The sequence below is a fragment of the Prionailurus viverrinus genome, chromosome X (genome assembly GCF_022837055.1).
Source record: "Prionailurus viverrinus isolate Anna chromosome X, UM_Priviv_1.0, whole genome shotgun sequence".
Lineage (NCBI taxonomy): Eukaryota > Metazoa > Chordata > Mammalia > Carnivora > Felidae > Prionailurus > Prionailurus viverrinus.
The window spans coordinates 12443929-12470344 of NC_062579.1; the positions used below are offsets into that span (position 1 = coordinate 12443929).

General features: G+C 47.7%; 1 protein-coding gene across 4 annotated transcripts in view; it reads right to left on the bottom strand.

Annotated features, from left to right (window-relative positions):
- Positions 1-892: 892 nt before the first annotated feature.
- The window catches only part of SH3KBP1 (SH3 domain containing kinase binding protein 1), a 334027-nt gene continuing 308503 nt past the window's right edge, over positions 893-26416 (bottom strand). For all 4 annotated transcript variants that reach the window (XM_047843683.1, XM_047843682.1, XM_047843684.1 and 1 more), the window contains 5 exons: positions 16191-16300; positions 12204-12332; positions 7801-8072; positions 4434-4497; positions 893-3433 (listed from right to left, as the gene is read on the bottom strand). In XM_047843683.1, coding sequence (XP_047699639.1) covers positions 3392-3433; positions 4434-4497; positions 7801-8072; positions 12204-12332; positions 16191-16300 — 617 coding nt within the window. In that variant the 3' untranslated portion in view covers positions 893-3391. The remainder of the gene's footprint in view (positions 3434-4433; positions 4498-7800; positions 8073-12203; positions 12333-16190; positions 16301-26416) is intronic.

The following is a 26416-nucleotide window of genomic DNA, read 5'->3' on the forward strand; positions in this document are numbered from 1 at the left end:
CACCATAAGAGACAGGACGTCCCCTCTGTCCTTACACCACCGACAAACTTTTATTTCTGACCAGGAAAGAGTTTCTCTGCCTTGGCCACTGTGTTCCCTCATCAGAGCTAATTTTTGGAATGACATCTTCTTCCCCAGGCTTAAGTCATAAGCACCAAGCCTTCCTTCCCTCTGTTGGATACTGCAATGAGCCTTGTATTAAACTGAAAAGAAAAGCTTTTTTTATTTGTATTTTTATTTTTTTTACCAAGCCCTCTTGGTACTAAAACATCTTGACATTAATTTGTGTGAAAATAGCTAGAGAACCAAAACCTAATCTAATACAAAAAAGAGACCCGGGTGACCTCAGGTTACAATACAAAGGGCTTCGTGGGTCCTGGGGATTGTATGTAATACAGACTGTGGCAAATGTGAGCAATTGATTACACACCCTGTGGTTTTCCCATCAAAGAGCTGGTTATGAAAGGAAATAAAACTCCGCCATTAGTAACCGAAGACACACGTCATGATAGATACGGGCTATCTTTATGGGAGAGAACAAATCATGTACTTGAGTATGTTGCCTAGAGGGCTGTGTATGAATAAAAGTGGCTTTACACAGTTATTCGAATAATGATAATTTAATGATTTTTACACTAAAAAACAATGTAGAGCTAACTAGAATTTTCTGCCTAAATATGAATGTAAAATTGAACAATGTAAAACTGGATTTCACAGCCACAGATTTTAATGGATTGTTTCTGTTCACTTGGGAAAGATTAGGTAGGGTGAGGAGTACTATATGTCTTCCAAAGACGTTTTTCTAAGAGTAACCAAATAGTGTAAAATGGAGAAAAATGGTTTGAATTCCAAGAAATCATTCCTCTTGGACCATGACAACTTTGAAGAAAAATATTTTCACAAAATTTCATTTTAATCATCTTCTTTACAAAGCACAATACTTAAGACTTTTCTAAATACAATTTTAGAAAATGAAGCAAAAAAATAATCTCCATAGATGCTGGTCGAGTCCATGCTGAATGCAAAAGAATTTCTTCAAAAACGATCCTTCCAAGCTTTTCAATATTCTCGACGGGTCCATTTTGTAAAGAGTAAAGATGGAGGCTGCTCAGGCAGTGGCTCGTCCGTTCCAAAATGTAGAATCCTCTTGCTGGTTAGCCCAAGGGGCAGTAACGACGTTAAATATGCCACCTCCTCCTTCTAGAATGACTTCTCCCTCTCCTTGTACAAAGAAAGCCAGTGGCTTCCGCGAGGGGAAGATGAGAGCTCTCTACATTCCAGGTTGCTAGTGCCCCACGAGGGCGCTCCAACCTCTCAATTTAATTATTAACAATCCTACTCTGTGTACACATCATATAAAACTATATCGTTAGGGATTTTCATGATGAGTAAAGGAGAAATCCAAACATCAAAGAATTCAATCCTCATTCTTCTATTAGGCGGTGGGAAATCTCTCAAGGCGTTAAGTTTAATGTAGAAATGCGTAGAAGAGTCAAGGGGTTCAGGAATGTTTTATGCCGCCCTTGGAAGCTTGGTGCTCCCAGCCCCCAGCACACTGCGGGCAAGGCTGCTGAAAAGGCAACATGTCCAGGCATGGGAATGTAGGATGGGAGGTTTCTTTCTCTATGTGCTCCCTTCCCTTAATTGCGCCCCCGCCCCAGAAGACCAGGGTGTCTGGGCTCCGTACGGACAGTACTCTGGAGGAAGTCGCAGCCTCAAGCAGCAAGGATGAGTATGTCGGCAAGAGGAAGGCGGGGGAAGGGAGAGACGAAGAAAAAGACATTTATTTGTAATACTTCTGATCATCGATAACATGTGGTGATTTCTTTTTTGCATTACTCCTTCCGTGATATCAATTCTCATTCTTTGTGGTTGTGCAAATCCATTAATGTTTAGTACTTCCACTCGAAAACTCAGGAAATAGACAAAGCAGCTTTTTTAGAAACACATGAAACGTCTTCAGGGGCCCTTAAGGGACCACCCCCCACCCCCCATCCCCAAACAATCTTGCAATACAGTATGCCCCCTTATTTTCAGCTAAGGATGAGGAAACAGTTACACAGTCTAAGGCTGAGCTGTTCATTTGCTACAGAGATAAAGCGGACAAGCAAACACCAGTTTCCTGGGGACGGAAAAAGCAATTCCATAAATGCAAGAAAGATCCAATGGCCACACTTCAACAAGCGCGTGCCCCCATTCTCTTGGACCTGAGGAAGGGGTTACAAGAGAACAAGGCAAATGACATTATGTGAGTACAGTTTCAACAACAGCACACACGGATGACCCAGTGCAGGAAATAACACAACTTCCCCCCCTTGTTTTCATTGCATTTTACGTTTATTTATTTTTGCTTTCATAATGCATATTCTGTTCACGCAAAAGGTGCAAAGGACAGGAAGCAGGGGTTTAACTTGGCTGATGAAAAATCAAGCAGGGGTGACATTTCTAGTTCCATGGACCACCTACAACTAGGAGAACTTAAACGTCACAGCTGGCACCACAGAGCACGCCCAACTTCACAGCTGTCTCCTCTTGGGACCTTTGGCTAGGTGAGAGAAGCTTTGAAGACAGTGGCCTCTAGTGGACTTTGAGAAGTGGCTTTAAAAAAATGTGGGTTTTTTTTTGTTGTTGTTGTTTTTTGTTTTTTGTTTTTTGTTTTTTTTTTTTCGTTTTTTGGTTTTTTTTTGTTTTGTTTTGTTTTTTGAATCATGGTAGCTGCATCACAAAAGCTCCAATCAAGAGGGTGGTAAAAAGAAGGCACAGATCATTGCAAATACCAGGTTTTCTCTTTCTCTTTTTGTAAATATACCATCATATATAAGCTAAAATTTATCTTAGGGTGGCGGGTTGGCTGGCAGGGGAAGGGACGGGTCGGACCTAAAATTGCATATGTAATAGAATCTAGAGGGGACACAAAGCGAGGCAGCTTTCTGCCCAAAGCAAAAGAATGGAACGCTCGCTCTGGACAATGTGGAATACAAACACTGGGGGAATCTGTGACAAAACACGATTAAAAAAATCATAAAATTATAAAGCTTGTAAACGAATAATCTGAAATTACATTTTATTAATGGAAAATATCATCAAAATAGTACCACTATGGACTAAACTGCCTGAGTTTTCGTTTCGCATGAGATCTCATAGTAAAAAAAGCCTTTAGCACAATTTGCTCTAAGTCACAACCAGTGCCATGCCCAGGATTATACCAGGGGGAAGAGTCTCCTCTTGGATGGAATTTGTGTTGTGCTATCAAGACTTCTGTGCTAATCTTGCAAACAGGGACATGTTGAGGCAAACCTTTAATCTTTTGGCACAAGGTTATTTTGGCTGGGGCGGAAAATTTGAGTCTCGGACTCAGGATGAATAATGTGACCTTTCATTTATCAAGTATTCATTTTGATTGAAGAGCTTTCTTTATGTCATTAACTTCCATCTATAAAGGAAAAACAAGAGGCGAACAAAATCATAATGAATTCGCCGGTGTGAGAGAAGCTCAAAGATAATCAACCTGGTCGACAAAGAAAATAATCAACGTGACACTTTTAAAGGTGAAACGGGTAAAATGACCTCTGAATGACGAGTTGACGACGATGCCAGAAATGACATAAACCTAAGGAGCAGGCGCACAGATGCGGTGCGCTAGCAAACGGTGGATGTTTTCATTCTTGGGCTGCCAGGAACCACCACTCGTCAGAAGGGGCAGTCATTGCAGTGTCCTGGCCGGAGGGCGGAGCAGGCTGTCCAGACGTGCTGGACCACCTAGCAGTGTTGGAAGGCAGCTCCGGTTGGGCCCGGGGGCGGGGGGGGGGGGGGGGGAGACTGTCTGAGAAGCAGTTCCCTAACGTTTCTGTAAGTAGCCTGGGTCCCAGTGACCACCAAGGACACCAATTGGACGAAAGCTGAAAGTCTGCCTCCGGCCTTTTGCAACCCTCTGCCACTTGGTAACGGCTGAGTTGGCTCGGAGGGTGAAGGGGGACAGGGCTCCGATGCCCTGGCAGGACTGACACGGCCGTCGGTGAGAGGTAAAGAGGTGAAAGCAAGTTCTGAGTGCGGACAGCTGTGGTCTTTGGAGTTCCAATGACAGAAGCCCGCTGGCAGTGGGGTCCCCCTAGCCCCATGCCCTCTGGCAGTTACTCTAATGAGGCCTTTGGAAATTGGAGGGAGCTTTTCACAGAGACGTTTCAGATAAACCCCAAACGAGAAACCCAACTAGGGGCACATTTAGTAAATGCCTCCCTTCCCTAAGACTTCCTGGATCGCAGGAGAGGATGAGAACATGAGCCTGTCCAATTCCAAGAAAATCGCCACAGGGTTTGATCGCACATCTAAATCTGCAGAGAACTGAAAATCATTTACTTTCAAAATGAAGCCCCGATGCTGCCCCCAACCCGAACTGAGCCTCTCGAGAGGGAGCAGGACCCCGAGGGACCCACCTGCAACCGAAGCCGGATTTTCTTCTCTTCGTCCAACTCTGACAGTAACTGCTTAATCTCTCGTCTGAAAAACAAATGGCCACGAAATGAAACAAAAGCCCAGACTTCCTCAATAAGAGATAAGAAGCCTCTTGCCATTACAAAGTCCACCTGAGCCTTTTACAGACAAAACGTGGACACAACATTGTGTTTCCTTTGCATTGTTATTGCTTGATATTTACCGCAGACAGAAAGGCTTGCTATTATTTCTGGGCTCCCCAAATGTGTAGCCGTCCAACAGGAGGTCTGAAATGACCTCTGAGATCCCTTAGTCCAAGCTTCTCCTAAGAGGAGAAGACGGGGAAGGCGAGGCCAGAGGGGTGGACGGACTTGCCGGAGGCCTTAGACTCCGGGTATCCAGGCTGAGATTCTGTCGCCTTCCCTCTAACGATCCCTTGGTTATGGAATCACTGGTCTTTAAGTGTATTTACATAATGATTTCCACTGCAGACATTTCTGTCACTCCCCACATACTTATTTTTCACAGAGTTTTAAAGTAATAAAAGGCTACTGCCTATGTTTCCAATGAGTCTCACAAAACCTTACAAATAGTAATACCTGGGATCTTGGGGTTAAGGCAGATGAACTGACGATATGGTAATCACGTCATCGAGAAAGTAGACATGAGTTAGGACATGCAGTCTAACGCCTTTTACAACATGAAATAATGAAGTGGGACACAATTAATCATCTTGCAAATTCAAGACTCTGTATTTAGGACACTGCAACCATCACCGCTCTGGTCAGAGAACTGTACTCCATTTTAAGGGATCAAACATTCCATCTAACACGTATGTTTTTACAAACTGGATTGGGAAATCAAAAACCAAGGACTGCAGAAACAGCATAATAAATAAGGTATAAGCTACACTGCGTGTGCTCACTTCAAGTGATGGTCCCTATACTTGGTCGGTGTCCCGGCCCTGCCGCCGACACACCGGGTTCTCTGACATTAACCAGTGGTGACTCATTGCTGTGTTTGCTCAAGCACACGCTATGCACCTCTATCTCAGCGGGCACTACTCAGAGCTTAGGAAAGAGGTAGCGGCGATCCTAAGCAGACAGCGTGACTCCAGGAAGACGACGGCAGGCAAAGCCTGGAGTCTGGCAGATCGGAGGAGTTGGTTGGGGGAGCCAGTGCAAAGAAAGGCACTGAGTCTTCAACCAGTAATCGGGGGCCCGAGTCCACAAAGAGGAAGGGAGATCGGGAGGTTGACGGGGAAGGGTCGGCGCTGGAGCAGGGACGTAAGAACCAGCATGTTGGGGGATGAGGGGAGTCAGCACAGACTTCAGCTGAAGGCTGAAAGGGACACGTGGAACGAAGACAGGAGATTTTAGGGGCCCGACGGCCGTGGGCACGGAGGCCAGGCTGACGACGGCTGACAGAGACGGGCACTGGAGAGCGGTCTCTGTGACCCGTTGATTCAACAAGATATTGGCCGGGGAAGGACAATACTGGGCAACTGGGCCTGGGGCCTCACGACAGGGAGGGACATGGGGCGGGCTGGGGGGAGGGGGAAGCCCTGAAGCGCTGGCGGGTCTTCACTGTGAGGCAGGCGCAGGCCATTTCTGATGCTCCAGGCCCCAATCAGCAGCCCCAAGGGCTGAAGCCCTGGATCCAGGCCAGCCCGACTCAGTGATGGTCCTCTTCAGAAGGCTGAGGACCAGCGCTCTGGGATGTACTGGGTCCGTGGGGTCCCTGTCTAGGCAGGAGACACACGTCACCCAGACACGGACGGGGCTGGTGGTTGGTTACCTAAACCTGTAACCCACAGAATCGGATAGGAGATAGGGACTTTACAGAACCGGAGGCAGCCCGGCTGGCCCTGAGACACCCTCTCTAGATCCAGCCAGTTGAGTCGGCAGAGTTATTTGATGGATATCTTCCAGGGAAGGGGTAAGACCGGGGGACCCCAATGTCATACAACACCTCCCAGCTGGAGCGGAACAGAACCTGAACGGAGCCGCAATGCTCCGAGTAAGTCCCTCGTAACCCTTGTCCTAGGGTGCTCTAGAGAAAAGGGGTTCTGAGATTAGGTACGTTTCAGAAAACTAGCACACCATCCTCTCCGTCTTCCTGATGTCCAGCAAAGGCTGGGAGTAGTCCTTTAGAGAAGCCATCACTGTGTTTAACCCCAAATCCCCCAAGTATCTGGCCACAACACACATCAGGGCCATCTGGCATGCCAGGCTTCTGCCAGCTGCAGAGGTGCTCCCAGGGCATGACCGTGGGTCTCCGGCCCACCGCCCGCCACTGCCCCGGCACCTCCCACCCAGAAGGCCAGGCGCCTGCAGGGATGCGCCGACTCGCCAGCCACCAGGCTGCTCCGTGTGCCCGCGAGCCCACCCGTGCTGCTCTGTCCGCTGGACTGCTCTGCTCTTGGTGACCCTAGATCGTCTTTCAAAAGCCCATTCAGGGGCGCCTGGGTGGCTCGGTTGGTGAAGCGTCCAACTCCGGCTCAGATCGTGATCTCAGGGTTCGTGAGTTCAAGCCCTGAGTTGGGCTCTCTGGTGAGAGATTCTCTCCTTTGCCCTCTCTCTCTGCCCCTCCCCTGCTTGCACTGTATCTCAAAATAAATTTTGAAAATATAAAAAAAAATTATTTTTAAAAACTCCTCTTTGGGAAACACCTCCATAGATGCCCCCCGCTGCCCCATTTCCCCCAAGAAAGAGCTAAGAGATCCCTAAACTCCGAGCGTCAGTTTACTCAGGTAAGGACCTCGCGGCGTCTAACCTCTTTACTGTCTTTGTCACCGCATATAGCGCCCTGGGTAATGTTTATGTGTGCAATTTATTTTCGCTTATGGGCCTGTCTCCGCATCTAAGTGCTCCGTGAGGACCAGGGGTGTGGAGAGCGTGTGTAGGCACGCACGGAGAGAGCCCCGAGTCTCCCAAGCAGAACATCTTGTGAAGCGTAAGGTCTTGGGTCTAAAGATCCCCCACATCTCTGTCATCCATGACAGCCCCTAAACGCAAGCTGATTACTTCGTCAGACAGCTCACTGAAGAAACGGCCAGTTTTCTGGTGCTAGAAGAAAAGCTGGCTGTTGGGCTCGTTACAAAGTGGTACACGTGCATACTTCATCTTGTGGGGATTTAAAGATCTTCCTTTTCAGCGGCCCGCCGTCCCTGCGTGCAGCGGATCCGGTTTACGCAAGAAGCTGAGGGAAGCGAAGCCTCTCAGGTTCAAACCCAACTCACCCCTGCTGCCACCACCCTGGGGAAGCGGGCCGCGTGCCGAGGCAGGCGGGGACCCAGGCTTGCGGAACGAGGCCGTGGCCCAGCAGAGAGCAACCTGTGGGGTGGCCAGAGAAGGGCCCGACACTCACTTCTGCTGGTCCTTCATAGTCTCGATGATGCTCCTCAGCTCGCGGACCTGCGTCCTTAGCTCCTCCACGGCCGCCTGGCTGCTGGCCGCAGGCTCCGTCTTTGGTTTTCCTTCCGAGCCAAACAGAGACGGGGAGTTGGCTCTGTGTCCGGCTGTTCCCAAAGAGGATGACAGGGGGGAGGATGTTGCCGAGGACAGAGAGGCTGGCCCACCACCACCACCTGCAGCCATGGTCCCTGGCTTGGGCGGCAGGGACGCTTTGTTGTCTGACACCTATGACAAGGGAAGGCAGAGAGGATTCAGGCGGGGGATTCGTGCTGAGTAAAGTCCCCCCCCCCCACATCCCCGTCCCCACCGCCCAAGACACACTCGTCACACCCCGTCATTCACAAGACCCCAAGGGCCCACTTGGCACAGGCATCCCCCCTTCACGTGCCTCCCCCTGTGTGCTTTAACTTCGACCACCCTTCTGGACAGGTAGTTCCTAACCGGTTTACCGTGCAAGTCCGGAGGCCCGCCTGCTTGCTAGGCTCTGCGAACTCCGAAGCGAGCAAAACACGTTCCCAGCTCCCAAGAGCTCAGAACACAGCACAGTGCAGACAGACAAGCCGACACACTGCAGATGCGGGGGAGTCCGCACACAGGGAGGTAAGACACAGAGCTGCGCAAGTACGCCAAAGGGACCGGCCATTCGGGAGGGAAGGTATCGGGGAGCTGCTGACAGCCCCATCCTGGAGGAGGAGGACTAGGAGGCGGCCAGAAGAGGAAGGGTGACTGGAGAGAAAGGTTCTAGGAGGAGGGAATGGGCTCGGCAAAGGCACAGAGACCGGGGAGTGAGACACATTCACGGCAAGCGGTCACTCGGCAGCCAGGATGGCGCTGGGGACGGGGCTCAGGACGGGGAGGTAGAGCGGGCTGGCGGAGGGGGTTAAAAACATCCTGCACAGAGCTAACGATGACAATGGCTGTAGAAAGGCCTAGAGGTTGGCAGGTCAGGAGGGCGAAGGCACGGCTGGGAGAGTCACATACAACGAAAGCTAGGAACGGGGAGGGGGAGGGTTGACAGACAGCGGCCAAGGGAAAAGGGAGAGGACAGCTCTGAGAGACGCAGCGGAGGCAGGCTCAACCAACCAAGAGATGCGGCGCCCAGCCTCAGGGAGTAGACGCGCCGTGGGCGGCTGTGGTTCCGGACCAGCTACAGGGTCACGGGTGGGGACGGAGGAAGCAGGCATGGAGGCTGTACCCTTTGTGGCAGGAGGAACAGCGTGAAGGCCCAGAAAAGTTTCACTTCTGACACACTGAGTTTCAGGAGCCTGACGGATAGCCAAGGGGACATGCCCAGTGGGCAGAGGAAGGCATGAAAAAGTGAGCTGGGCCAGAGAAATCACCTGAGGAAGTGGTGCCATGGGAGTGAATAGCACAGAATTAGGAGAGAAGAGGCCCGATGATGGGGCCTGGGGACTCCCTAACGTGAAGAGGTGGGGAGAGAAAGGACACCCCTTGGGGACTGGGGCAGAGCGGTGAGCGATGGGACAAAGCAAGACCAGAAGAGAGGTGTGGGTTACGGAGGTCCCCTGAGGGGTTTCCAGAAGGAAAAAGGGTTGGATAAGTGCATCAAAGGTGCTGAGAGGAAAACGGGGGTTGGGGGGCATTTGGTGGAACAAAGGAGACTGAAGACTGATCGTGGCGGGTCAGCACCTGAACAGGAGGTGAGGGGTGTGGCCTGCAAGTGTAGAACCCTCTTTCCAGAAACCTGCCTGAAGATGGAAGGTGGGAGAAAGAGAAAGTGTTCAATGGAGAAGCTTCAGGAGGAGACGGAATGATGTAACGGTTCTGTTTGCTTTCAAAGAAGCGGGAGATGCTGAGCCGGATAATATCCTAAGGAAAAGACCAATGACGGGCCAGGCCGAAGACAGTGGAGACAGACCGGGCCGGCCTGATGGAGGAGTGCCCCAAGGAGGAGGCCGGGAGGGCACAGGCAGTGGGACAGTCATGGGCGGGAGGGCAAAGGGGCATCGGGCCACCCAGGGGAGGAAGCGGCAGTGAGGGAAAGTGAGATCCTGAGGCCCAAGGCAGGTTCGGGGGAGGGCAAGCAGCAGACAGGGCGCTGGGAGGCGAGGGGGTGAGTGACGGGGAAGTTGAGGCCGGTGGTAAAGCTTGGCAACGCTGCTGGGACTCTTCCAGCAGCAGGTGCCCAGGGCAAGAGCCAAGAAGGGGCCTGGCTGGCATGGTGAGGAGGGAGAGCGTGGATTCCGGCTGTGCTAGAGAGAGAGACTGGGCAGAGCGAGCCAGAAGCAGATGGGCCATCATTCCCAGCCTCCCCACCCGCCTTTTCTCTGCCAAGTTACCATTGAGGAAAAGCGCTTTCTGCTGCCAGGGAGAGCGATCTGCCATCCCGTGCTTATTGCTGTAGGAGTTAGAGTAAGAGGGAAGAGGGACTGACATTTATGCAGCACTGGTCACGTGCCGGACGTCGCTAGATAATGGAAACGAGGATCAGTTGGCACCCACTTTCGACTGAGCAGGAAACGGAAGCTTAGGGACGTGGTTGAGAAATCCCCCAAGCTCACAGCTAATAACGGGCAGAACCGGGCTTCAATCCTCTCCTCTGCCGGCTGGAACCTCAAGCCCCGTACCATGACTGCCTGAGCCTGAAGATTCACGCTCTCCTGTCATTATTTTCTTTGCTTCTTTCCTATTCCTGGGTTCATGCTTTTCCCCACTTCCCGCTCTGCACTGTCACATACCTCCTCCAACCTACCGATGCCCTCACAGACTTTCAGGCAACTCTTCAAGCGATGCTTCTTTTAGTATTTCCTACGTAACTTTCTCTCCCAGCCCATTGCAGCCGGCAAATAGCCTTTCAAGCTCTGACAAGAGTTTCGGCCACTATGCACCCTGACCAAGGTAGTTCACGTATAGAAGCAATAAACAACGTGACCCGACAACCCCCAGGAAGGGACAGGGGCTAATGGGGTGGGACCGTATAAATCAGAAACATGAAGAGCCGCTGCCTACCAGTAGATGTCACTACAGAGACACCCCGGGGATGTCAGCCAGAGCGCAGCTATGGGAAAAAGCGGGTCTAAATCCAGTTTCTGCAAATGGAATCCTTTCATAAAGGAAGACTGCTTTAGTTTTGTGACTAACTACAATTGATGTGTTTTATAGGATCATATTTTTGCTTACTAGACCAGGTTTTTAAGAAAATCTAGACGTATGTGTAAATTCTTAAATCTGTGAGAAGGAAAAGCCTACATACCCTGTGATTTCTTTGTGTTCGTTCCTGCTTCAAGTGCCTTAAAAAAGCGGGTGTAGTGTTCTGCTGTTAGAAAGCAGTTGCTAATGTTTATAGAAAATAATTCCAACTGACTGGGTTCTCTTAGCACAAGAAAACACATTCTTAGGCTGAACAGGACTAGTACAGGGTATCCTTCAAAAGCCGCGCGCAGTAGCTGAACACTGCTATTCCGTTCCCTGGGCATGCAGTGAAACCAAAATGTTTTTAGACTATCGATTGATCGTAATAAATGAATCCAAATCAGCTTTTCTTTAAGGGACTCGCTTTAGTTCTTGAAAGCCACGTGCTGCCAAACATAACCTGTGATATCATCGGTTTTGAACACAAAAGCCAAGATCTGTGGGCAGAGCGCACGGCACTGAATGTACCTCATGTGCTCTTTGCCACACCGCTGGGCTCCTGAAGCTGCTTCGGCGGTGGTGGTGGTGGTGGTGGGGACGGTGACAGCGGCAATGGTGCGTGAGGGCGTGTGCTTGTGTGTGGCTGACGGTATGCCGAGGAGATCAAACCACAAGAGAAAACATGAAAAAGCCACAACTAACCTTGCATCTCAGACATTCCGCCCAGTTTGAGGGACTTTTTAAAAACACGCGTCTGGGGTTTTGATGACTAAAGTAATAACTGTTACTGAAGAATGACAAAAACTCGCATGGTCTGGCAACGGACTAAATGTTTGTGTCCTGCACGCCCCACCCCTGCCACTCGTATGTGGAAATCCTAGCCCTGAGTTGGGATATTAGGAGGCAGGGCCTCGGGAAGTGTGAAGGTCATAAGCGTGGTGCCTCAGGAATGCAATTAGTGCCCTTAGAAAAAAGACCTCAGACAGCTCCTCACCCTAGTTTCTACCACGTGAGGAGACAACGAGAAGTCAGCTGTCTGCAACCCACCGTCACCGGAACCGGCCACGCCGGCACCCTGATCTCGGAATGCCGGCCTCCAGAACTGAGACCTAACTGCCTGCCGCTTCTAAGCCCCCCATCGATGCCACTCTGTTACAGTAGCCCAAATGGACTAAGACTCCCGTTTATCCTCGTCTGGGTTAGAACTCCTCGTCAGAGCGTACACGGAAAGGCAGGGATCCCTTGCCATGGCTGGTCACTCACTTGGGATATGGTAACAGTCTTTGAAGTTTTCTTTGATGCTTCCACTCCTCTGTGTGCAAGTGAAACGTGTTCCTCTTTATCTTCTTCGGGACTTGGGGAGTCAAAGATATCAGGGCTTGAAAGGGAAGACTGGATAAAGCCAAAAGAAAATGCTTTTGTCAGAATTACACCTTAGCTGACATAGCTTTTGTTCACATAATGTTGTATGCTTTTCAAAGCGCTCGACACTTCTACTTTGTTTCTCTCCTCATTATAACCTCGAGAGGCAGAAAGTGTGCTGTATCTGGTGCACTAGAGACAGTGGCAGAACTGGGACTAAGAAGCAAGATTTCCTACAGCAGGGATCTTTCCATGGGATCTTTCCACTGATGGCCGCCGGTCATTTCACCCGTGCGGGCCTGCATCACCGTCCTTTCCGGCTCCCTCCATCCTTCAGAGCCTCCCGTCTTTCTGTAAACATCTGCTACTGTGTGTTGAGCACTGAGCTTGATACCGAACTTAGGTGACATGCCCGACACGGTCCCTGCTCTCACAAGGCTGACAGTCCAGTGCAAAGGGACACACAAGTCAAGAGGAGGCTGCCTCGAAGCTGCCTCTCCTTCATTCCCTCTGGATCCTTTTCCAGGACCACAAAATCTGAGGCGAAGTGAAGTGCCTACAAGAACTTTTCTGAGAGGAAACTGTTTCAGGGAGCAAGAGGTCACAGGCCCGGGGGCCAGTGAGTGACATTTCCGCAGCCCCAGAACACAGCCCTGCCTGCAAGGGGTGGGGGTGTGGGGGGAAGCTCACCTCTAATGTGACGTCTACCGCTAAATCTCCACCCTCGTCGCCAGGGACAATCAACATCCGTGGTGGATTCTATGTTTGCTAAGGTGCATTTACAGAATGGCGGCGTCTTTTGGTAAAACACGGGGATAATACTCCTACCCTTTCTGCCTCACTGTGAAGGTCAAAAAGCTCGATGAATGTGAACCAATTCACTGGAGTGCACGTGGACAGAAATGATTACTGTGCTAGAATTTCCCAATTTTAGGAGCAAACAAATGAAACTAAGCGTTCCTGTGGCAAGGAATCTTTCTAAATGACGAATCTTCCAGAGATCTCTTTGGGTGTGCTCATACTTAGCATAAAAGTGTGGCTAAGTGTGGGAAAACAGTCCTATTTAGAATCATCACTGGTGTCATTATTGAAAAATCATGCCTACATCATGCCATGTTTATCTTCTTCTGTTGACTATTTTCTAAGGCAGAAAACTAATATATTTAGGGATTTGTAAGCAAAGTTTGAAAATGAAAAGGTCTTACTTGTTAATCTTTGTTTCCTCTGAAAATCCAAGTACCTAGAATAACACCCCGAACTAAGCTTTCTTATTAATCTAAGCGTAACTGCTTAACCACCTTGCAATGCCTATATCCTTTCATTCTGAGATTTTATTCAAAAAGCCAGTTTCGGGGCGCCTGGGTGGCTCAGTCGGTTGAGCGACCGACTTCGGCTCAGGTCATGATCTCACGGTTTGTGAGTTCGAGCCCCACGTCGGGCTCTGTGCTGACAGCTCAGAGCCTGGAGCCTCTTCAGATTCTGTGTCTTTCTGTCTCTCTCTCGGCCCCTCCCCTGCTCACACCCTGTCTCTCTCTCTGTCTCAGAAATAAACATTAAAAATAAAAATAATAAAAAAAGCCAGTTTCCTCCTCTGTAACCTAGAGTTCATGAGCTGTCAGCCAAAGCTTGCTCTTTGAATGCAATAAACATAAATCAGCTCAGAGCAGGGTGAGAGGCCCTGGGCTGGGGAATCCTGACTGGTGCATTTCGCCAATCATTCCTTCCAACGGCCTGTTAGGAATATGTCCATACCCACGATCGCATTTTGCTATGAAAAACCTACAGGTACTAAGCGGAAGAAGAGCAAATACGAATTCAAAGTACGCATCTACGTGGGGATGGATGGGAACGAAGGAAGAGAGTGATTATACTTCTTTAAAGCATAAATGTATCCTGTTATTTCAAGGCTTCAAATAAAATTGTTCCATATAAAAATGCCCAACTTTGAGTCACTGTGCCATAAGCTTCCCATGGGCAGGGCCCATGTGTGTCTCGCTCCCAGTCGCAGCCTTGGTACCCGGCTCAGAGCGGAGTCCCCATGAGATAAATGCCTATAAATATTTGTTGAATGAGCAAATGAACGAAGGTGGTGGCTAAAAGCGGAGTGAAGATGAGATGCCTTTACCCAGTCCCCCAAATATACATGAACCTCCAGGCATGCGATGTATGAACCAAGGGTGGGGTGTGGATGATAAACTGACTTTCTCTGTATTTGATTCTGGATGCCTCAAGGCCCTCTAGACCTTGAAAACGGGGGAAGAATTTGTAGGAAAAAACAAAACTGAAGAAGGATTTATAGAGAAGATGTGGGAGGTAGGATCAAAACTCTGAGATACTCAGAAGCAATTAAATAGGTTGTGTGTATATGAGGCACGTTGGGGAGGGTGTGGAGAGAGTAAAGATGGTCGCGACACAGTACTCTATATACCTAAAGAGTGAAAAAGTAAGCCACTGTGTCAAGTCTTTCTCCCAAAAAGGTGTCAATACATAGTTAGGTTTGTTTCATTCAAAGAGGCAAAATAGCATGACTCAAACCACACCTCCCAAACTGAACAGATATGAGAGAAGAGGTTCAAAGGAAGTGGCATTCTTTTTCTTCTAAATGAGGACCTCTCAGGTGGGATCAGTGACGAGGCGAAAGTAGAAAGTGTTCTGGAAAGCCTGCAAAAGGTTAATTCCTTGCGTATCTGGGTGAAGGTCATAAGGTCTTAGACCTGCATTCCCAGCAAGGACAAGACAATGTGATATACAGAGGTAGAGAGAGAGAGAGAGAGAGAGAGAGAGAGACAGAGAGACAGAGAGAGAGAGAGAGAGAAAGAAAGAAAGAAAGAAAGAAAGAAAGAAAGAGAAAGAGAAGGAAAGAAAGAAGATAGATGGGTAGGTAGATATACATACGCACATCGCTTGTGGAAGTATCAAGATATTTTCTCCAATGACATTCACTTCAGTGTTTATAATGAAGAAGTGGAAACAACATAAATGTCCAATAATCGTGCATGGACTAGATAAACTCATATATTCACAGGTTGGAACACTAGGCAGCCATTAAATGTGATGTCATGGTAGAATGGGTAATGACTGGGGAGAAGGGTACACCATATAAGGGGGGAGAGCAAGTTCCAAAAAACCATGTGCTGTGTGATCCCATTCTGAAGACATAAGGTTAGATGTACAGACAGAAGTTTAAATAAAAACTACAGATATACACTAAGCGGTTAACGGTTCTCAGCTCTGGAAAGCAGGTTACAGGTATCTTACTTTCTTCTTTATGCATTTCATTGTCGAAATTTGGTACAACAACTGTGTTACAGGTTTCCAGTAAGAAAAGAAGTTATTCAAAATGACCCAAACAAAAAACGTCTGTAGGTTATCTGGAACGTTCTAACTGGTCTCTACTACATGACCAGGTGCCTCGTATGTTTACAAAACACCCTCCTAAAGGTGTGTGTGCAGTTCCGTGAAGGGGTGCCAATAATGGGGCTTTGGGAGAAAAAAGCTTGGCCTCTGCCGAGCGTTGGACAGCGGCAGGTCGCTCTTTAGCAAGGTTCTGTTTATAGACCAGACTAGTCTCACTCTCCTCTTCCACCCCAAAACAGGACATTTTCTTTCTTACCAATTGCATTTCAGGTTCAAAGAGAGATCAACCCGGAAGGAGAGAAAAGGAGAGTGGGACTAGGCAGTACCCACCTCAGTGGCAGATATGCGAAGAACAAGGAGAAAGGAATACTGCTTGATTCCAGAAGACGCTCAAATCACTTTTGCTCAGCGGTGTATCTCATGACCTCCCTCTCCTGGCTTGTCCTCCTATCAGCCACTTGCGGGAGTCCTTGGCCGGAGTCTCTAACCTGACCTGCTTTGTAGCCATAGAAGAAGCAAGGAGACACTTACGGATGTGAGGGATTGAGACGGAGGCCGCCTCCCCGTAGCTTTTGGTCTGCTTGTGGTTGGGTGACTGAGTTTCTCAGTAGATGATACCACAGAGTCAAAACCTTCTAGGTCTAAAACAAAAGGAAAACAGAGTTTTAAGAGCAATAATAGGAGTGAGGGTAGGTTCTCATAACAGGCCACAAGCACCTCTTCTCCTTAATACTCATCCTTTCCATCTGGAATGCACCTCACCATTTATGAAGACGATTTCCATCCTCTTGTCATCCAATAAATGTGGTAGGTCTTTAAAAGCTACAGAAAGAAAGGCAAAGGAGGAATCCTCTTTCCTCCACTAATGTAAGTTCATTTTGGTAGATAAAACAGTCTCGTAGTCTTAACACAAAAGGCAGTTAGCACAAGGTACAATACCCATGGACAAGTGAACGCTCATCACTGATTCCCCAAGAGGAGAGAGGGCAGGCTCCCGTTCTGGTTGTACTACCACAGCCCGGCCATCAGCTTCCACCCTGACGTTACTACAAACTCCCTGGAGGTAGACAGCAAGCTTCTGCTTCTCCAGACAACTCCCAGAGCCCGGCACCATTCTGCTTCAAGAAGCATCACTCAATGGCGACATGATCTTCAGTCATCGGTCTGCTCATTCACTCACTCCATTATGACTGAGCGGTTACTCTGTGCCATACGTGGGGGCTAGATACCAGGCTATGCCAGTGAGCGTGGCAGAAAGGACCCTGCCCTCAGGGAGCTTACATCTCGCTGATGGAGGTCTCGGAGGAATACAGAATCATTTCAGCCAGATTATAACTGCATCTGGCAGGTGTCCAAAGGAAGGCCTTTGCCATCTTCAACAAATAGGGCTAAGGGATCACACATTCTATCTAGTTCTGGGGGGTTTACAGATCAAGTGGCGATGCGTGTTACGTGATGCACAAAGGAATGGCTGGCAGAAAGGGGCCGACACTGAGGCCCGTTATCGCTTGTGACTGGGGCAACGCCACCCCTGCCGCCAAGTAGATTGTGTTTCACATGCCATGCCAGGCACTGCCTTCCCAAACCATTCTTCATTCTCCTTTTAATGGAGCCCTGGCTTTGTTTCGGGACAATGTGCTCAGCTCCTGAGCTGGACCACGTTTGGTCTATGCCAATGATGGCAACCCTGCTCCTTTTTGCCTGTGATTGGTCTAGAGGCTGCCATGTACCCCAATTTCGATCACTGAGGAATAAAGGGAGGTCTGCTGACAGTGTCTGGGAAAGACAATTTCTCTCTGTTGGGAGAGGCAAATGAGGAGAAAGCCATTCGTATCGTTGCCTTTCTTTCCTGCTCGGGGTGCTACTGTGCATGGATAGGATGCCTGGAGCTGTGACAGCCATCTTACGGCCATGAGGGAAACAGGGCCAACGCTCTTGGAGATCTTGAGGATGGCAGAGCAGAAGAACAGAGAAATGCTGGATGACTGGCAACCCTGATGAGCCACCCACCAATCCTGGAATCATCCAGTGCCTGGACTTCTTGCTATGTGAAATTAATAACCCTCTGTTCTACCAGCCAACTTCATTTTTTTATTTTTGTTTTTCAAAAATGTTTAATGTTTATTTATTTTTGAGAGACAGAGAAACAGAGCATGGGTCAGGGAGGGGCAGAGAGAAAGGGAGACAGAGAATATGAAACAGGCTCCAGGCTCTGAGCTGTCAGCAATGAGCCCGATGCGGGGCTCTAACTTAGTAATGGCAAGATCATGACCTGAGCTGAAGTCAGATGCTTAAATGACCAAGCCACCCAGGTGCACTTATTTCAGCCAATTTTATTTATTATTATGTTTTAATGTTGGTTTATTTTTGAGAGAGAAAGAAACAGAGTGTGAGCAGAGAGCGAGGGAGACACAGAATTTGAAGCAGGCTCCAGGCTCTGAGCCGTCAGCACAGACCCCGACGTGGGGCTCGAACCCACGAACCGTGAGATCATGACCCGAGCCAACGCTGGATGCCCAATCGACTGAGCCACCCAGGCGCCCCATATTCTAGCCAATTTTAATTAGATATTCTTTATTCTCGGCTGAAAGCACCCTAACTACTATAACTGCAAATATGCCGGCTCAGAACAGAAAAGATAAAAATTACGTGTGTTTTTTTTTCCTCCTTATTTTGGGGAGAGCTCTTTGGTTGATAGTTTTAATAAGCGGTCTGGGGAGCCTGGGTGGCTCAGTTGTTTAAGCGTCAGGACTCTAGATTTCAGCTCAGCTCACGATCTCACAGTTCATGGCATCAAGCTCCACATCAGTCTCTGTGCTGACAATGCAGAGCCTGCTTGGGACTCTCTCTCTCCCTCCCTCCCTCTCTGCTCCCCACCTCTCAAAAATAAACAAATAAACTTAAAAAAAAAATAAGGTGTCTGGCTGTGTGATGGTCAGCTTTATTCTATTAATGAACGGGCAGGTGCTGTGTGCAATCTGCTTCCTTGAGTGGAATATGCAAAACCAAGCACAAATCACTGCTTGGGACAAAGCATTACATGACACCTGGGATCACAGTAAGTGACTTTATTCTAGCACCGGGTAAATGAATAATTATTCAACGAACTCATCAGGGCAAGGTAAGTATAACCAAAGGTTAACTATCTGCAGAGACAGAAAAAGAAAAGCGTCAGTGGTGTTCGGAGACGATGGGGAGCCGATCAGCACCCAGTGTCAGTACAAGGCTCCCAAATGGCACCCCCCCTGCCGGCTGGCTCAGCACAGCCTGGGCACAGGCCAACATCCCCACAGTTAGGTGGGCCTCTTGAGTGCCACATCACTGGCCTGACCCTCTGGGGGGCCTTCCCTTTAAGAGAATCTTATTTTCCTTAAAGGTTCCCCTCCTGGTCATACCCTGGGACTTGCCTCCACCAGCTCCATACTGTCTGACATCAAAATTCCCCATAATGCACTTAAATCGATGCCCAAAGTCATCATCCGATATTAATATCTCCCTAATTAATTTTTAAATCGCTGTTTCTCTATGAAAAAAGTGGTACATGCTCAATGTACACTTGTTTTAAGAAAAACATAAAATTATAACACAAGAAAGTCGACTACAATCTTGCCACACTGAGACAAGCACTATCAAAAACAGACCTAGCCCACACTGTATGTGGTACTGCCTTGTGCTTATTTCCTTTAACATCATACGCCAGGACTCTAAAAACTCCTCATGATATCTTGATTGTCTTATACTCTTCCGTTGCACTGCGATTCATGATTTATTGAATCAAACCCCGTATCAGCAGATAATTCGTTTCCAAATCATTCCCCCTCTTTGATTTCTGTTCACAGGAAAGTGCCGCGCAGATATCCTGGCACGCATGCGAAACACAATGAGTCCAGCAGGTTCTCTATGTGGCTTCCCGGCGGGGAGAAGGGAATAAGGCCCAGGACAGGGAGGGCCGCTGGAGGGTGGGGGCTGGTGGTGGGGAATGGGAGGCACATGAGCTCAGGGGAGCCTGGGGCAGAGGACACAAGACTGAGGAACAGACGCTGAACGGGCGGCCAGGGGAGGCCGTGAAGGAGAAGGCCATTAAAGGTTCCAACAATTGAGTGGGCCTTGGCTGGGCGCTACCAGGGGCTGACAGGGTCCACCTACGTCATGACTCTGTCCTGGAAACTGAAACCAGCTCTGGGGCCCAAACCTGAGCAGGGCGAAGCAGTGAGAGAAAAATTAGAGGCTAATTCACTCTGGTTCTCCACCTTGGCTGCATAGTGAAATCACCGGACAATTAAAAAAACAAGAAGACTCATGCCTGGGTCCCTCTCTGGAGACGGACTGAATTTGTCCGGGGTGCAGCCTGGGCATGGTAGCTTTTCAGTGTCCCTAGGTGACATGAGTATGCTGCCACGTAGAGAAGCAGTGCTCTAGCAGAGGCTGGGGGCTTGGGGGAGGGAGGGATAAGTAAGGACTTGACTGAGCTGATGGGAGAGGGCACTGGGGCGCCGCCACCACGTGAGGGACAGGGTGTTCCAGGGCCCACCGAGTGGATGGCCTGCTCAGGGGAGCCGTCGGGAGTAAGGCTCATCAGGAGAGCCCCTCCAGGGCCAGGCTGGGCGGTACTGACCTGGTGTGTGGGGTAACACGGGTGCCGGAGCAGCAGCTCAAAGCGGCGACCGAAGGCTTGGGTGATCGCTGACGGGTCAGAAACACGGCAGTGGGAGTGAGGAGGAGGACGTGAGGTGACCCAGCATGCCGAGCGGGGTGAAAGAAGGATGTGGGGAGCGAGGGGAGTGGATGGGCCAGCCTCAGGCCCGCCCTGGGATGGACTCAGCATGGTGTGTAGGGACAGACAAGGTCACACCCGGGAAACTTCTGCAGGGCTCCAGGGAGGACTCCATCTTTGCTCCCCACCCGTGCTCCGGGGCCACTAAAATAATTAAATCCACCTGGGAGTTGAGGGTTCGACAACACATGAGCTTGTCTATAATGGATCACACTTTCAAAACGATTCAGAGGTGTGGTGTGTGTCTCACGCGCTTCGACCGTGAGCCCCAGGAGGACAGGAACTCGTCTTTGTCCTCTCAAAGTCTAGCATGTTCCCGGGAAAAACGTGCTTAATATTCTGTGAATGAAAGAACAAGCGAACAAACGAACTCGCCAACAAATGACTAAACCATCCCAAGAAAAACTCTATTTCCAGGAGTGTAGCTTACAGAGGTTTCTACTAACAGGACGCGAGGCGGCAGCTCGAGGGTGGAAGGCAACGTTCTGTGCCGTGGCTGCAGGGGAAGCTTGGCTGGCCCATTTTGTTTTACTGGCTGAAGTCTACGCTCCAAACACCCGTACACGTTGAAGCCTGGCCACGCTTAGCCAGCGTCACCTCAACAGAATGACAGATGGCCGAGAAGACTGCCTCATCCTTGTCACTCAAGAGTAAGAGGATGGCCGGAATCCTGCAGGGGGAGCCACTCTTTTTAACCTCTTCATGCATATTCAGCTATGTTTAACTTCCTGTACTTTCAGATGATAAAAAGCACTTTCGGGAAACAATAGCAAAATTCAACTTCCAGAAAGAAAAAGACACACCAAGTAGGAGGCCGCTTGCTGAAAAGGAAACCACGGAGCCCATACTGCGACACACTTCTGCTTTCTGCCAGTGGAGGGGGAAACTCTTCAGTACTGTAACCTAAACTTTCAGGGGCACAAAGCATGCTCTCGTGACTGTGGCTATGGTAGCTGACATTAAGGCAGAGTTTCCATGACTAACTCATTGTGGTGTGAAGAAAATGTCCCAATTTTCACGATGGTTTTTGAAATGAATCAGGCTGAAACTTGATATAAGCTTTCTCAGCCTGGCTAGGAATTTTTCCTCTTAGTAAGAAATGGTTTTAATGCCCATAAGCCAATCCAAAACTATTGAACTGGCAAATGTTGGGTATTTTTTAAAAGTTAGTTTCAGAAGGATGAGAAGTTCTTGGCTTTTCTCACACTTGAAAGACGAGCCCTCTGCAGACATACGGGGATCATTTACGTTGGACACGGATCCAGCCTGGAAAGGGCCCCTGACTCTCCATGGCACACACAGTTGCCCATTTTCCATCAATTTCAGTCATACCCTATTTAGTTCAATTAGAAAATGTGGCCTTGTTTTCCATGGATGGGAGGGATTGTACCAGTGACCACAGGTGACCCAAAATGTGTCCACTGACACCACAGGAGACAAACAGTTTAAAAGTCTGAGACAGGCCAGCTGTCACCAAAGCAACCGTCTGCAAACTCTTAAATGGCTATTTATTCATTGGAGCTCACTGCTCTGGACTTGCGAAGGAGCCCTAGAGGGAAGGTTTCCTACAGTTGAAGTGTGGCAATGTCACTACCTCCCGGTATCTCTGGAAGCCGTCCCTTCTCCTCCATGTCACTGTCAAGGATCATCACGGCTGGCGGGGCTCCTTGTGGACCACAGGCCCAGCAGGACTGTAACGGATTTCTCCCTCCCAATCCAGTACCACTCCATGGGCTTCCCCCAGAGAGACGTGTGACATGAAGCTCTGAGTATGTCCCCATTCTCTGCTTCAAATCCTTCCCAAGTTCCCAGGAAATCCTGGTGACTTAGCATGGCCAAGGCCCTGGTGGTATGGCTGGTGACAACCTCTGTCTCTGTCCCTTGCATGACTTTCTTTCCTTCCTTTCCCTTCCCTCCCTTCCTCACGCCTGGGGCTATCAAGACTTGGCTTAGGGATGAAGACCTCTTCCAAGAAGCCAGACTGCACCCCAAAGCCTGGCTTGGATGTTCCCCTACTCATCCACCACTCTGATCTCAGCATTTAGCACCCTGACATTCCTTGCTGACTTATCTCTCTCCCCAACAGCCAGGAAAGAGGCTATGCCTTTTCTCTCTGTTTTGCCCCGGTGTGACATCATTTCTGGCTTGCAGTGTGTGTGCAATCAATGATTATTGAATAAATGAACAAACAACCTTTCTGGGCTTCAGTTTTTCCACCAGAAAAAAAGGGGAGAATTATCTGAGCTATAAGCTTTGCAGAATTGTTCTTTTATAAATGGGAAATTGTATGAAAACTCTTTCAAATCACGCAGGTAGAATTTTGTTTTCATATATCATTGATGGAGCTATGGGATTTGGGAACAGAGATCTAAGAGCAAGGCTAAATTTATAAAAAAAGCACACACGTGGTTTTTTTTTTCTTTTTAAATGAGAGAACTCTAAACCCACAGGGCTGTTGGTGCCTTCTCCACAGTGAAGAAGCATCTCCAGGCAGTCTGGACAGGAAGTCTTACCCTGCATGTAAATCATGTGACCGGTGTGGAAAATCTGTGCCGACTACAGAGATGAGCCCATTATGAGGGGTCAAACGAACACCTGCGTTAGCTGCATCACTGACTGAAAAATTCTCATTTGACCAACGATTAGATTTTATGGGAAAATAAGTCCTCCAAAATGTGGACGGCTAGAGCATATTAGCTGCTGCATTTTCATTTATAATCCGGGGGTGGAGTTTGTAAGACACAAGTACTGAGATAAACAGGTTTGCGCTACTGTTTGCCCACCTATGACTCCCCCCTTCACACACGCACACTCATTTAACCTGCACAAAACCCATGCTGTGTAGGCTGCTCTTCTCCATAAAGGGAGACAGAGGGTCAGAGGTTAGACAACTTGGTCAACGTCACAACCGGAAAGTGACAGGGCCGACAACCAGATCCATGTCTGTGGAATTCTTTCCACTACAGACCACTGAACAGACAGCAAGAACATTTCACCTTACGTCTCACGTATCCCACAGTGAACTCTCCGAATTGTTTCTATATCCAGAATAAGAAAAGACACTCAGAATGTAATCTAGTGTGTGTGAAGAAACCCATTTATGCTCTGATGACAAGCTGTCTTTGTTCCGGTTTATTCCAACGTGTTTTTAAATGGACAGAAAAAGGGACTGGCTTCCTTCAGGGAATCTCTGGCAAGAAATGTAAGGTGTTAGGCAAGGTAAACCAGGCTTTTTAGCTATTCAGTACAAAATAACTTTTACATGGGAACTTATAGCTGAAGAATAAGAGAGGAAGATAGAGTTTATTTGCTCCTTCACTTAATCGAATATTTATTAAGTATCTACTGTGTGCCAGGCATAGCTATCTTTTTTTTGTTTTTAATTTTTTTTAATGTTTATTTATTTTTGAGACTGAGAGAGACAGAGCACGAATGGGGGAGGGGCAGAGGGAGAGGGAGACACAGAATCGGAAGCAGGCTCCAGGCTCTGAGCCATCAGCCCAGAGCCCGACGCGGGGCTCGAACTCACGGACCGAGAGATGGTGACCTGAGCTAAAGTCGGACGCTTAACCGACTGAGCCACCCAGGCGCCCCCAGGCATAGCTATCTTAATGAGAATGAAAGTGTCATCACTTTATCAGCACTACCCATCAAACTTGCTGTGATGATGGAAACCTGCTATATCTGTACCGTCCAATATGGTAGCCACTAGCCTCATGTGGCTACCTAGCACAGTCATATGGCTAAGTGTGATTATTTAAAATGAATTAAATTTAAATAGCTACATGCGACTAGCAGCAATGAAGATCTCTACCAGACCCTGCATCATGGTATTTCTTCTCATGTCTGCTTAGTCCATTCCTTCCATACATATTTACTAAGTGAGTACTACAATCCAGGCTCTGGGCTAGGCACGGGGGGATCGGGGGGGTGAACAAAATAGCTATGGCCCCTGCCTCACGGAGCTTACAGCCTCCAAAAGAAATGGACTTATATATAAATTATATATATTATTATAATTATATATATATTATGTAATATAATATATATATAATATATATAATATATTAATATAATATTAACATATATACACTTATAAGTACATATATGTATTGCATATATATATCAGTATATATATATATTATATATATATAATTATACATTTTGCTAGTTACTATGAAAGAAAGGTAAAAGATGAAATTAGCAATGATAGCATGGGGACCTAATTTAGATCTGGAGAAGGGGTACAGGAAGTGGGAGGCATGCCTTACTGAAGTCTAGCACCAAAGAGAGGTAGAATGCTTCATGGGGATTGATAACAGGCAATGTCAAATGGGGAAAGTAACTTTTCACACTTGCATTCCTTTAAAAGTTGCTTACTACAGACCCGAAAGTGTTATGCCAAATGATTTAGTAAATAATGTATTTACTGGAAATAGTGGTTATGCTATTATTACAGGAATGTAAATTGGCAGAGCCTTTTTGTAATGCCATTTGTTAATACCTATCATGAAATGTAAATGCATACACTTTCAGATATTTCACTTCTAGAAACGGATCCAGAGAAATGTTTATGTAAGCCTAGAATGATACATTTATAAGGCCAGTGGTCTTAAAGCTGTTTTTCCAGAGTGTCTCCTAAAATAATTTTGAAAACCCACGTGCCCCTTTACACATCTTAAGGTGACATCTAAAATTTTTCATAAGTTATTGTCACAAAAGATATCATTTCTGCTATATTCTAAATATTGATATTTTAAAATGTGACTATTATATTACTCTCTTAAACACATTCAACATCTATTTGAATACCACAGTAACCTAACAACCACTGCCGTCCATATTAAAAAATCAGGAATAAGCTGGGGCGCCTGGGTGGCTCAGTCGGTTAAACGTCCGACTTTGGCTCAGGTCATGATCTCACAGTTCATGAGTTTGAGCCCTGTGTCCAGCTTTGTGCTGACAGCTCAGAGCCTGGAGCCTGCTTTGGATTCTGTGTCCAGCTCTCTCTCTGTTCCTCCCCGACTCGTGCTCTGTCTCTCCCTCTCAAAAATAAATAAACATTGAAAAAAAATTTAAAAAAATCAGGACTAAGCTTTTCTTTAGCACTTGGAAAGTCTGCACCACCCTTTTCCCTCTCTGAATTCATATTTCCATCATAATGCTGGATTTTACTCTAATGTAACCTAGTTTTACGATTTTGTTAACTTTGCCTTCTGTTAATTATCTTTTTGTTATAAAAACATGTATACAAATTGAAATTTATGATTTCTGAATTTCCTGAAATCATAAGGTTCTAAGGGGAAAAATTATTTTTCTCCTGGAAGGAGTTACCATGACAATTATTAGTAGCAAATGATCAAAACACATGTAAGCACACATACCACACATTTTAATAATCTGTGAGCATAAAAGAGTAGAATCTTATTGGGCTTTCCCCCCAGATAACTTCATGCACATGTGCATGATTATAACTTACCATAAGAATGACATGGTTTGGTATCGATTCTATTCCTATCTTTTATTTTATAGACGTAAGTGCCAAAAAACCCTGTTCACACAAACAGAAGTATATGGGAATGGAAAGAATTTTGTTATCACCATGTCACTCAATTCTTTGAACTCTTTCCAAGGTATGTGGCAAAAATCAGACGGTGGTCTAGCATCACCAAGAACTATTTTTAACAATCCATCAGTGAACAACTCAGTGGGTGCCTCCTTCAATTTTGTTGACACAAAGAATTAGAAACCAACCAACTTGTCAATGGATTTTTTGTCTGGTCAATAAAGTCACTCAATTTCTCAAGTCCAACACCCATCTTGGAAGTGTCTCTCAGTTTGCACCAGGGGTTTGTACACCCACGGAGTGGGCAAGAGATTGGCTAGGCTGTGTAAGGTGGGAGCAGGTGACTGGGGAAGGGGGAAGAGAGGGAGGAGCAGCATCCAGCGGGGCTCTTAGGAGAGGAGTTTGAAGAAAGAGCAC